At 52.6% G+C, this 12,085-nt stretch overlaps 4 protein-coding genes across 4 annotated transcripts; 1 reads left to right on the top strand and 3 right to left on the bottom strand.

Moving 5' to 3' along the window:
- Nucleotides 1-11: 11 nt before the first annotated feature.
- Nucleotides 12-534, bottom strand: BO82DRAFT_282055 (proteasome assembly chaperone 3; the record flags this gene model as incomplete). Its single annotated transcript, XM_025631356.1, has 2 exons — nt 12-308; nt 361-534. The coding sequence occupies 2 exons, from the start codon at nt 532-534 to the stop codon at nt 12-14; spliced, it is 471 nt and encodes a 156-aa protein (XP_025492522.1).
- Nucleotides 535-794: 260 nt separating this feature from the next.
- Nucleotides 795-4,665, top strand: BO82DRAFT_65619 (ATP-dependent RNA helicase ECM16). The gene is made up of 2 exons (XM_025641439.1): nt 795-1,071; nt 1,124-4,665. The coding sequence occupies exons 1-2, from the start codon at nt 868-870 to the stop codon at nt 4,514-4,516; spliced, it is 3,597 nt and encodes a 1,198-aa protein (XP_025492521.1). The 5' UTR covers nt 795-867; the 3' UTR covers nt 4,517-4,665.
- On the bottom strand, nt 4,503-5,872 carry cwc21 (U2-type spliceosomal complex subunit CWC21). Its single transcript, XM_025635072.1, has one exon. The coding sequence runs from the start codon at nt 5,544-5,546 to the stop codon at nt 4,815-4,817; it is 732 nt and encodes a 243-aa protein (XP_025492520.1). The 5' UTR covers nt 5,547-5,872; the 3' UTR covers nt 4,503-4,814.
- A 591-nt stretch (nt 5,873-6,463) lies between these two features.
- On the bottom strand, nt 6,464-10,013 carry BO82DRAFT_65585 (mRNA-binding protein PUF3). Its single transcript, XM_025641438.1, has 7 exons — nt 9,947-10,013; nt 9,642-9,877; nt 9,441-9,585; nt 8,071-9,383; nt 7,742-8,020; nt 7,131-7,686; nt 6,464-7,079 (listed from the first exon to the last, which is right to left on the bottom strand). The coding sequence occupies exons 2-7, from the start codon at nt 9,681-9,683 to the stop codon at nt 6,652-6,654; spliced, it is 2,763 nt and encodes a 920-aa protein (XP_025492519.1). The 5' UTR covers nt 9,684-9,877; nt 9,947-10,013; the 3' UTR covers nt 6,464-6,651.
- Between the last annotated feature and the right edge of the window lie 2,072 nt (nt 10,014-12,085).

Raw genomic sequence — 12,085 nt, 5'->3', positions numbered from 1 at the left:
TTGCCCGCCTCTCAGACGCACTGAAGCACCAGATCAATGATCGCGAAGAAGACATCCCGATCCGCGTCGGCCGTCTCGAGACCAAGTCCAAGGACCAGCAGCCGCTTCTCATCCGGCGTCTTGGTGACAATAGCACTCGCGATCTGCCGAGCATACAGCTGGCCAACAACCTCATGGCCTGGAGCTCGACCGCCCAGAAGTGACGTAGCGGTCAAGTTGCTAATCGGAAGAAGACTGTCATCCGAAGAATCGGGAATGATGTGGAAACCCTCTGTACCGGGATTCTTGTTCTCCAAGGGGACGTGCAGCTGTGGTTGGTCAGTGGAGAAGTTCGATGCGATGCGTGAACGGATCACAGACCCAGTGGCCGAGTCGACCTTTTTGAGAGATAGTCACCAAGATCCGGTCACTGAATTTGACAAGCATCACATCGGTGGGGATCCCATTAATGATCCCGGCGGCTTGTTTGGTGACTGCGGGGAAGGGTAGGTTGATTGGTTCCAGAAAAGGATCAAGATTGACTGCTTCGGCCATGATGGCAAACTGAAAATCTGTTCGTAGAGTATACTTATGAGACCACGCAAGACACCTAGGGTACTCTGCCACAATGACAAAAATAGAGCACGATCTGACGAAAGTTGTTGGAGCAGAAGAGGGTAGAGTTGTAGTTATCCATTCCCCGCCTCCGATCATCACGGAAGGCGGTGAGTACATACCTCACCGCCTGCGGGGCAGAATGGCTCCGCCGCGTAATTTTTTCTCTCCTCATGGATCGAGCATCATTATCACAATTCAATTTTCTCTTATCTTGTGGCCATTTGATCCTGGTAGATTGAGTAGGAGCAATCGCTTCTACCTCCAGGCACCATGCCCAAGTTTGTTCCCCGTCAGCGGAAGCAGAAACACCGGCAGCAGGCGGAGTCAACCGCCGGGGTAGATACCAATGCTGCCGAAATTTTGCCCGTCTCCAAAAGTGAAAAGGAAGCCAAGCGACAAAAGCTGAAGGAGGAATTGAAGTCGCAGAACCCCACTATATCCTCCAAGAAACAGAAGCGCCTGGATAAGTACATTGTGCGTCTTTTGTTGTGCGCTGCTTAGGAGACCCTTCTAACCTCGCTCGCAGGAAACGAAATTGAAGAAAGAGGAGAACATTGAACTGTTGAAGAAGCTCGCGCAAAGCAAGGTCGATACCTCTGCTCTTCAAAGCACGAAGGAACTCGGGAAGCGCAAAAGACCTGATGAGAGACCGCCCCGGCCAACGACTACAGACCGCAATGCCTCCCACGTCGACTATTCCTCCGGTGACGAGACTGACGATTCGCTACCTCCGGCCAAGTCCATTGCCATCGCAAGTACACCTGCAGAGTCCCAGACAGTGGGCAGCGGCTTGAAACGCCCACTCGAAATCGGACCTGATGGGTTCCCAATCCTCAAGAAGCGGAAACGCGCGCCCAAGAAAAAGCCGATGATTACGATATCTATGCCTGAGGTTCCTTGGGACGGATTCGGATCAGATGACGAGGGCGAGAAGGAAGAGGATGAGGAGGAGGTTGATAAAGAACACTCCGGAGAGGACTCAGATGAAACGTCAGAGGATGATAAAAGCGAGGATGACAGCGACAGCGGGAGTGACGAGGACGAGGACGAGGACGGAGAAAGCAACGATGATGAGGAGGAAGATGACGAAGACGACGAAGACGAAGAAGAGGATATGGGTGACCTAAAAAAAATCAAGCCGCGACAGTCCGCATTCAAGGACTGGGCTCGGCAGCAAATTAACGAAGCCGTGGGATTCACGCCTACGACCGTCCCCATTGTCGCCGAACCGATGCCATTTATCCCTGAATCAAAGAGACCGGTGAGGAACACAGTCTATGTGGAAGAGCCGCTGCCTCGAGAGCTACAGGTCACTACTGGAGATCCCAATCGAAAGGCCTTCAGCGTTCAAGTCAATCGTTCCGAGGAAATACAGCAGGCACGTCTAGGCCTGCCTGTTGTTGGAGAGGAACAGAAGATTATGGAAGCCATCTACAACAACCCTTCGATCGTGATTTGGGGTGCTACTGGTAGCGGTAAAACCACCCAGCTACCCCAGTTTCTGTTCGAAGCGGGCTATGGCCATCCTGACGGTCCTAATCCTGGAATTATCGCTGTTACCCAGCCGCGCCGAGTCGCTGCTGTCAGTATGGCGAAACGTGTAGGCGATGAGCTGGGTCAATTTTCCGACCGTGTGTCTTATCAAATTCGGTTCGACAGTACGGCAACCAGCAAAACTGCCGTCAAGTTCATGACTGACGGTATCCTCATTCGAGAGATTGCCGAAGACTTCTCATTGAAGAAGTACTCTGTCATCGTGATCGATGAAGCCCATGAGCGTAGTGTCAACACAGATATCCTCATTGGCATGGTGAGTCGAATTGTTGATCTGCGGAAATCAATGAGCGAGGAAGATCCGTCTGTCAAGCCTTTGAAGCTGGTGATTATGTCTGCTACTCTGCGCATTTCCGATTTCACGCAAAACCCCAGTCTATTCCGCCAGGGACCTCCACCATTGGTGCAGGCTGAGGGTCGTCAATACCCCGTCACTATTCATTTCTCCAGACGCACCCACCGTGATTATATCGAAGAGTCTTTCCGCAAAGTGTCGCGAGGCCATCGCAAGCTGCCCCCCGGTGGTATTCTTGTATTCTTGACCGGACAGAATGAGATCCGTCAACTTTCTAAACGGCTGAAGCAGACCTTTAAGCCTACACAGCGAGCGGACACCACCCAGGTGAAGGTCCAGATATCGGCCAACGATGCGCCGTTGGAGACGGAAGATCTGGAAATCGGCGGTGCCGATTTGTCCGTTCCTGGCGGCGAAGGAGATGATGAAAGTGACTACGAGATCACTGGTTTGGATGAGCCTGACGAAGAAGACGAAGAATTCGACCTGGGTGAAGAGGCCATGAGCTCAACGACTCGGGTCCACGTGTTGCCCCTGTACTCTCAGCTTCCGACCAAGGAACAGCTCAAAATCTTCGAAGAGCCCCCAGAGGGCTCGCGTCTCATTGTTCTGGCCACCAACGTGGCGGAGACCAGTTTGACCATCCCTGGCATCAAGTATGTGTTTGACTGCGGCAGAGCTAAGGAGAAGCAATATGATCTGTCCACCGGAGTGCAGAAGTTCCAGATTGAATGGATCAGCAAGGCCAGTGCAAACCAGCGAGCAGGTCGTGCTGGTAGAACTGGACCGGGCCACTGCTACCGCCTCTATTCGTCCGCGATCTACGAGAACGAGTTTGCCGAGTACACCGACCCAGAAATCCTGCGCACGCCGATTGAAGGTGTTGTGCTGCAGATGAAGAGCATGGGTCTGCACAACGTCATCAACTTCCCCTTCCCCACGCCCCCTAGCCGGCAAGGCTTGGCCAAGGCCGAAAAGCTGCTGAAGAACCTGGGGGCCTTGACATCGGAGGGCAAGATCACACAGATCGGTACCCGGCTCTCTACCTACCCTCTATCTCCTCGATTCGGCAAGATGCTGTACGTGGGCCACCAGCACGGGTGCATGCCGTACGTGATCGCCCTCGTCGCCGCTCTGGCAGTGGGTGACCTCTTTGTCCCCCAGAGTCAGATCGATCCCGTGTCGTCGAAATCCAATGATGACGGAGGTGTGTACACCAACGCGGACCGGCTCGAGGATACGGCGCGGGAGCAACGCCACAAAGACTACGCGCGGGCTCATCGACTGTTCAGCAAGCATGACGATACCTCGGACGCGATGAAATACCTGTCCGCGATCTGCGCCTACGGATACGCCTCCGACGGGGATTCGTTTTGTGAGAAGATGTTCCTGCGAGCCAAGGCCTTCAAAGAAGCCACCCAGCTGCGCCGTCAACTCACAGATATTGTGCGAACCAACAACCCCGGTCTCGTCGGTGCCTACCAGGCGCGTCTGCCGGAGCCTTCCGAGAAGCAGGTCAAGGCTCTCAAGCAGATCATCACCGCGGGTTTCATCGACAACGTGGCCCTCCGCGCCGATCTTGCGCCTGTACCTCCGGAGATGGCCCGGACGCCCAAGCGAGCCATCGACGTCCCGTACTTCACGCTCATGCGGTCGCGCGAGGGACCGGGCTTAGAGCTGAACGAGAAGTGCGTCTATGTGCATCCCTCGTCCATCCTTGCGCAGATGTCCGCCAAGGAGATGCCGCAGTACATTGTCTATTCCCACCTGCAACAATCTTCTCCGTCGGTGGTGGCGGCCGAGCAAACCCCCAAGATCCGGATGTATCCCCTGGCGACCCCCAGCGGACTGCAGCTCTCCGCCATCGCACACAACACGCCGCTGATTGAGTACGGGAAGCCAATCGGCAAGGCGGAGACGATCGAGGGGATCCCCGAGCGACGCTCATGCTGGGTGATCCCGGCGCTGGTCGGCGAGGCCGGTGGTTCGAGGTGGCCTTTACCGGCGAAGAAGGTCATCCAGAAGAAGGATCCCAAGGAGGGGTGGGTGATCGAGAAGTTTGTCAGTTGAGGTATATATAGCGACGAAGCCTGCAAGCAAAAGTTATGAGAATATAGTTAATATACAGCTGTGTCTGCTCATCGAATCCAGCATTGCAGATTTGCAACTATGCGATAGTGCCTGCGTAGCGGCGCAGTAGAAAAAAAAACCCCCCAAAGTAATAACGCCCGAACACCCATCAATCCTCCCTTTCCCTAAACCCCAAATACGAGAGAAAAAGAAGCACCATCACAATAATCCAACCACCCAGCTCAGCAAAAGACACACCCTCCAAATACCACAACCAACCACCCAATCAATCAATCAATCAATCCCTCCGCCTGCGCCCCGAAATCTCCCCGGTCTCCCTATCCTCGCGAATCCCCAACGCCCGTCTCAACCGCTCACTCTCCTCAATCTTGGCCTCGGCCAACTCATGCACCTGATACGACTTGAACTGTTTCTTCGAAGGAGGAGGAGGAGGCATATCCCGCTCCCTGCCCCACCTTCCGCTCCTCCCACCATTCCCACTACCACCACCAGACGCATACCCGGACACTCCCCTGCCACCATCCCTCTCCTTCCGCGACGCAACCCGCCGCTCCTCCTCCTCCAACTCGTTCAACAACCTCTCCCGTAACTTCTGGCATCGCTCGTCAATCTCCTCCTCCGAGAGCACCCGTTCCCGTTTCCCTGTCGCCTCAGCAGCCTCGCCCTCCTCTTCCTCCTTACCCTCCTCAGCCTCCTCATCCTCCTTCTGCTTCTTCACCCCCTTCCTTGCCTCTTCCTCCTCCAACCGCTCATTCTCCTCCTCCAACTCCTCCCGCAACTCCATGACCTTGACCTCGACGGCGCGCCGCCGATCATGCTCGAGGATCTGCCGATCCGGCACCCGCTGCTTGAAGCCACCCCCCCGCTCACTGGCCGAGTTGGCTCCCGAGACGGGCGGGTACGGTTGGCCGTAGCCCGTGGCGCGGGGCTTGATGAAGGCGGCGTTGCGCTGGACGTAGCCCGAGGTGCCGCTGCCGCGGGGGGTGGAGAGGCCGACGTTGGAGGACATGCTTTTTTCTTTCTTTTTTTTCCGACCGGTGGGGCTTTTCGTGGTGATTGATTCTTGTTGGCTGGTACTGGTTGGGGAAGCGAAGGCAAGGTGAGTGGAGTGCGGAGGTGAGTTGTTTCTCTGGGAGGATGTGGGATGAGATGGTGGAAGGTGAAGTTCGACTTGTGGTTGCGATCGGTTGCGATTCGTTGATGAGGTGTTTCTGAGGTGTGTGATGGCCAGTGCTGAGCAGAAGGTGGATCGCGAGTTGCGTAGTTAGGTAGTCATCAAGTTGGACGATCTGATCAGTTAGGGGAGAGAGGGTAAAGCAAGCCAGTATTGTCGGGTTGACCGTGGCGACGGAGCTTCCAAGGTTAATCGTCCAGGTTTCTCTTGCGAGTTGGCGCCGCGCAAGCTATCAGTCACGTGAAGATAACAGAGCTGCGGTATTAATTACTACCGCCACCTATTGTGTGTGTGAGAGAGAGAGAGAGATACTACGAAATACGACCAACCTACAGCACTGCAAACCAGAAAAGAAAAAACGCAAACCAGACACATTTCAATTCGTGGTCTGTATACTAGCTAGAGTGCTCAGCCTCTACATGCTCTAGGCATCCCGTATGTTCTCCCTATTTCCAGGTCTCCCATTATGTCCAAGGTCCCACACATTTTGTTAACCCACCGAAGGAATTCAAGCGCGATGCCCCATAACCCATGATTCACCAATAACTGACGCCGACCCTTCATGTTGTTAGGACACAGAGAAACAGAAAATATCGATAGCTATGGAGGCGTGTCCTCATTTTCGTCACAAGAACTGCAAAGGTAACAGAAGAAGGTACATCCACAAGCAATTAAAGAAGTAGAAAAATAAGTTTCAAGAAGCAAAAGGGGCGGGGGAATAGTAGTAGTGAAATAAAGCAAATGACCTCAAGTCTCCGCCATGTCCCTGGATATTGCGCCGTCAAGCCATGAAAAGTGGGCGGAAAGATGAGGAGCAGTCCCTCCTTCAGGCCCCGGTATGTATACGCCCCGAGCAATAATGTCGTTGAAGAACTCAGAACATCGGAAAAATAAAGCTATATTTCAGAGAAAGCAATGTTAGATATAGAGCCGTTGCAATCTATGTCGCCCCAGGGACTTCCACGGACGCGCTCGAGTCCGCCTCGGCTGATTCGGATTCAGCCAGCGAGGTCACGGTCGCCTTGGGAATATTCTTGAACTCGGAAGAGGTATCTGCGCCGCTTTGACTATCAGTCGGAGGGGGGGTTGGAGGTGCTGCTCCAACGGGAACCCGGCCGTTTTCAACTCCGTTGACTGCACGCTTCGACGGCTGGGGAGAGGATTTATGCGAGTTAGGGGGTGTGGTAGAGGTGGCTGTGTGAGGAAGGGGCCCTTCGGCACCAGGGTTGATCCCAGCGATCAATTTCTCGATGGCAACAATCTGCTTGCCGTAACTGTACTTCTTCAGCTGATCAAGCATTGGCTGGATGCGCATCACAAGGGCATATTTTTCCTCGGGTGAGTCTTGTAGTTGACCAAGAATTTTCTCTGTGGGAAGTTAGCAGCTGCAGTTGACTAGGCTAAAGAGTGCCAACTTACGAATAACATAGTTGCCGTACTGGTCACGCATCAAGCCGATGAGGGGAGTATCACCCCGATCGTTGACACTGGTCAAAGTGTCGATGATCTGTCGACGCTGGGATTCTTCCCCAAACTCAATGCTCTTCTCGACAACGTTACTGGCGAACTTGTGCTTCGAGTAAGTGAGCAGCTGGCCGATGACAACATTGATCATGCGCGACCGATCCTTCTCCTCGCCATTCTCAATGACATGTTGTATCACGTAGTTACCAAATTGGTCGGAAATGAGTTTGGCTGTGCAAGGGTGCAATTCGGCCAGGATGGATTCGCGATCGGCCTGCTCACAGTGCTCCAGCATACGCTGAATAACACGGCATCCGTATGGGTGAGCAGACAATTTCTCGACCTGACCCTTGAAGGCATTGATGATGAACTGCACATATTCGGATGGAACTCGCTCAATGGCCTTTTGAATCACATGGTTGCCGTTCTGATCTCGCACACACTTGAGAACACTGGATTCAAGCTCTTTGACCATGGAGGCTTGCTGATCTGTCAAGATGTGTTCAAGGGCCTATGGAAGGATGCATTAGCAACAAAAATTTAAATAACAGACACCGAAAGCTTACCTTTTGCACCACACGGCACCCATACATTTGGGTGGAAAGAGAAAGAATATGCCCCTTCATTTGATTGGCAAGGATTTTCTTCTGGGTCTGATTGCCGTGTTCGAAAAGCTTTTGCACCACGTAATTTCCAAAAACATCCGTCATCAGCTGCAAGCTGTTCGACTGGATTTCCCGGAAAACTTGCTCCTTCTCGTCACTATTTGCAGTCTCGAGTTTCTGCTGTATGAATCGTGACCCGTGCTGATCACCGCTGAATTCAACTATATGACCGTATATATCCTGGAACTGGTCAGCAAGGATGTCATCGTGCAAGGTCAAGGGAAACACACCTTCAGCTCATAGCGTTTGTTCCCCTTACTGTTGGCCCTGAAATCTTCCAGGACAGGGCTCCGGACAACCTGCGCAGAGAGGTCGTCACGTTGTCCCCTCTGAAGGAGAGCGGCTGCACCAAGGTGGGCGGCAGGGTGGTATAACCCAGACATGCCATTCACTCGCTGGACTGCCGGATACCCGTTCATATTGAGTTCGTAGCCGGGACTGAAGTTCGCACGCTGAAGAGAGTTTGCGGATTGCTGAGCAAGCTCGTGATCAGCGCGCATTCTGTTCAAGACTGCAGCCGCATTCTCGGGCAGCTGGCTTGCGGATGAGTTCCGGTAATGGGCGCCGTTGTCGTGTCCGTAGAATGGGCTCTCCATCCGATTGAACTCAACGGGTGACAAAGAATGACCCTCCGCGACACGGGACCTGACGGTTTGATAAGCAAGTGGCAAGTCTGCAGTCACGTTCTCATTTCCGTAGTTGGTGACAATCTGATAGTTCATATCATCGCTGGTGCTTTGATAGTTAAGTCGCTGGACAGCATTGTCGTATGATTGATGAGAGATAAAGCCCGGACGACCGCCAGACTGCGCAGCGATGCTACTGTCATTGAGCTGTAGCTTGCCTAATCCTGCACTGATGTCGACTGATCCCGATCGGCCTTCATATCCCTGAGACTCGGAGTGGAATGATGGGTAGGAAGAGTGTGGCGGTCTCGGCGGCGCGAAAGACGCAGAATTGTGCGAGACATGCGCATAGGAGTTGCGACTGACGTGCTGGGGCATGAAATCAGGCAGAGCTTGAGGAATACCTTGCATGGCCATTGACGAGGGTACTTCCTCCGCTCTATTGCTCTCAAGGTTGGGATATCCAGGCTTCATTGGGAAGCTCGAGCCCACAGGGCTACTGGTAAATGTAGCGGTGTTGACGTGCCTTCTACCATCATTATTGCGAAACCCTCCGAAGTTTGCGAGCGAAATACCCTCACTGGAGGGAGATATGCCTTCAGTTCTTCCATTCAAGTAAGGCTGGTGAGCCGCGCCGCCGGAAGAGCCGCTAACCGTCGACTTTGGAAGGGCAAAATATGAGGATGCTTCGGCTGCTTCAGATAGAGCGGCGGCGCTGCGATCATTGGTCCGGGTCTGAACAGGTGACGTCGTCATGCCGCTATTCGGACCCCTCGACAGTGCGCTGCTAGGTGTATTGATCGTACCCCATGGAAGGTTGGGCCGGGTGTTCCAGCCGTCGGACTCAGATGTCGATGTCGACAACAAGGAGCTTGAACCAGCCTTGCCCTCAAAAGCATTATCCGTGTTGTGTTGATCTGAGCACATACAATCAGTACAGCACGGCTTCCTCGGCGGGTTCATCTATCACTTACCATCGAATGTTCGTCCCCAAATGTTATTGTTGTTCCAACTTCCGTTGCTGCTTCCAAAGCCTTTGCCCATGCTTGCGTGAGAGGTTCGTGACCTGTCACTGACCACATTTGCTGAATTCATATTGGACCCTCTGTTCGACCGTCCCTATGATTGTAGTTAGCCACACTGTCCCACTCGCCACATCCTTATTTTCCACCTACATTGTGACCTGTGTTCGCGTTGTTGGACGTCATAGTGGGCATTCCACCATAAGACTTTCGCTATCCAGTATAACCGACTGTATGAATATATCTTCGCACAAAGACGCTGGTTTGCTGCTTCTGCGTATCTGGAACCTCCGAGGGAAACGGTCAATGCCACGGTCGAGATCGATAGGTATGGGTATAACCGGCCGAGTAGGATGAACAAGGGCACGAGCTCTGTAACAGATAGCGGACTGCACGAGAATTAGCCATATGATCGCTCCGCGCTCATGAGACTGTGTGAGAACTGAGGATCAACTCACAAGAGAGGCAGGAAGAAGCGGGACGAGGAAGAGAAGGGATGGGGACAGAGAAGAGGAGACAGGTTCCACGGAAGAATAGGAATATGTTCTTTGTCCAGAATAGACACGGTCAAGCAATGCAAGAATTACACAGGGGTCTCGAAGGGATGGGGTACGGAAGGGAGGAAGAGCGTGGCAGGCGAAAAATGCTTAACACACGAAGGAGGTAGGCCCGACGAAGAAGAAACGCAAGGCGACCGGAGCTTCTTCGTTTGCCAGCGCGATGCTCCGCACGCAGCAGTAGATCAAAAATCGCCCAAAGGTATTGCGATGTGACTATGCTCCGTGCATGCTCCAGAAACCTCGAACTTCGCAGATCGTCCTCATGTGCTCTCCAGAGAAGAGAGGGATGGCCGACACGGGTCCAGTTTTAATCAGACAAATGTTAGGAGCTCGGATGATTCGCAGCGGCAAGGGGTGTGGGGAGGGGCGAAGGGTTGGAGGAGATTGCAGTTGGTATGGAAGGAGAATGTGCTTGTTGCGCAAGACGGCGTGATTTAGTGGAGTGTCGAACGATGGGAATGTGGACGAGAGACGAAGCACGGCATTAATGTAATTCAGTTGTGACACAAGGCGAAAGCAAGCATGACACCCGAACTGGTCCCAAAGCAGATCAGTATTTTATCGCACCTCTCGTTTTATTTAGACTTTCGCTGAGAGGATGAAACTGGGGAAATCGGTCGGAATTTATATGGAGGGGGGATTTTTTCTCAAGAGAAAAAAAAAATAATAATAAAGATAAAATAGTATGGGCGGAAAACAGTGACCGAGAAGAGAGAAGGAGAGAGGGATGAGAGAATCACGTAAAGTGAGAGAGTAGGTTGAGAGTTGAAGGTCGGAATGATTTCAGAGTAGGGAAAAGAAAAGGTTATTTTAATAATAAAAAAAAATTGAACGTGAAAAAAACGAACTGGGTTGACCCGCGACAAGTGAAAGTCGGTAGCACAAAAGAGGCACCAAAGACGACCCCGTCAAGAAAAGAAGAAGAAAAAATGGCAACGTGTAAAGGGAGGGAGAGTGAGGGAGAGATTGAGAGAGAGAGAGAGGAGAGAATTGATAAATGAAAACGAAAAGGGAGGAGAGTAAAGCAAAAGGAAGGGTCTTACTCAGTCTGCAGCGGCGGCCAGGATGGGGAGAAGAGGAATTGATTGATTGATTGATTGATTGATTATGGAGGAGGAGGGAGGAGGAGTTGGATGGATAGAGAATGATACGTAGATAAGCAAGCAGTACAGAGAGTAGCTAGACTGAACAAGCCAGACAAGCAACTTAAGTTAAGCTGGAAAAGAAGATGCTGGCGTGTCTTGCGACAAGAATTATTGGGACCAGTTGGTGGCCGCTGATGGTCAGAATTACAGGATAGTTACAGGAGACTGACAAAATGACAATACCCGAACAGACGATCTTGTCGATCCTCGTAGTGTACTTGAGGAGTTGAGTACTTGAGCAATGTATGGGTGGCGCACTGGGCTCGCAGGTACCGGGCCCTCTTCAGCCCTCCCTCCGCCTTCCCGTTCCCTCTGGGCGCCTGTCCATCCATCCACATCCACAATTGTTCCGTCCGATACGGTTCGTTCCAGTTCCAGTTCCAGTCCAAGTTCCAAATGGTTTTAAACTGGCGCTGATTCTGGGGCCGCCCAAATTCGCTCCCGCCGCTTCTTTTTTAGGCTTCCATCTAAGGCGACCGGCCCCTCAATCCCTGAGTCTGGGCGTATCGCTATGAGTATCCCTGATAAACCCCCTACTAGTAAGGTTATCATTCACACATAGGCATTCATGTTCATACTCTAACTGCCATCAACAATGATCTTCCCCACCTCCAAAAAACCCCCGGACTTCCTTCCACCCCGTCAATCTTGCCTATCCTTTTGACTCACAGTATTCCTGAGGGATATACCTAGCCCCGCGTACTGAACCCTCCCCTGGATTGGGTTAATGAGGGTTGCACAAACCAAGTTGAAGGGAGAAGGTCTAACCAAGGACAGCAGCATAATAGGCTGACCGCCACCGTCAGAACTCACCCCCTCCCCCATAACCATCCGTCATCGCCCACCATCATTGTCTGTCTTGACGTGGTTGACATTTCGGCTACGGTTGCGT

The sequence above is a fragment of the Aspergillus uvarum genome, assembly GCF_003184745.1.
Source record: "Aspergillus uvarum CBS 121591 unplaced genomic scaffold BO82scaffold_23, whole genome shotgun sequence".
Lineage (NCBI taxonomy): Eukaryota > Fungi > Ascomycota > Eurotiomycetes > Eurotiales > Aspergillaceae > Aspergillus > Aspergillus uvarum.
This window is presented reverse-complemented; position numbering and strand designations above follow the sequence as displayed.

Bases quoted from the DNA above. Each gene is read 5' to 3' on its own strand.
- BO82DRAFT_65619 (XM_025641439.1), top strand. From the start codon at position 868: ATGCCCAAGTTTGTTCCCCGTCAGCGGAAGCAGAAACACCGGCAGCAG. The intron at 1,072-1,123 runs GTGCGTCTTTTG...CCTCGCTCGCAG, and splicing joins AGCGCCTGGATAAGTACATT to GAAACGAAATTGAAGAAAGA.
- cwc21 (XM_025635072.1), bottom strand. From the start codon at position 5,546: ATGTCCTCCAACGTCGGCCTCTCCACCCCCCGCGGCAGCGGCACCTCG.
- BO82DRAFT_65585 (XM_025641438.1), bottom strand. From the start codon at position 9,683: ATGCCCACTATGACGTCCAACAACGCGAACACAGGTCACAAT. The intron at 9,586-9,641 runs GTAGGTGGAAAA...CTACAATCATAG, and splicing joins ACGCGAACACAGGTCACAAT to GGACGGTCGAACAGAGGGTC. The intron at 7,687-7,741 runs GTAAGCTTTCGG...ATCCTTCCATAG, and splicing joins GGTGCCGTGTGGTGCAAAAG to GCCCTTGAACACATCTTGAC.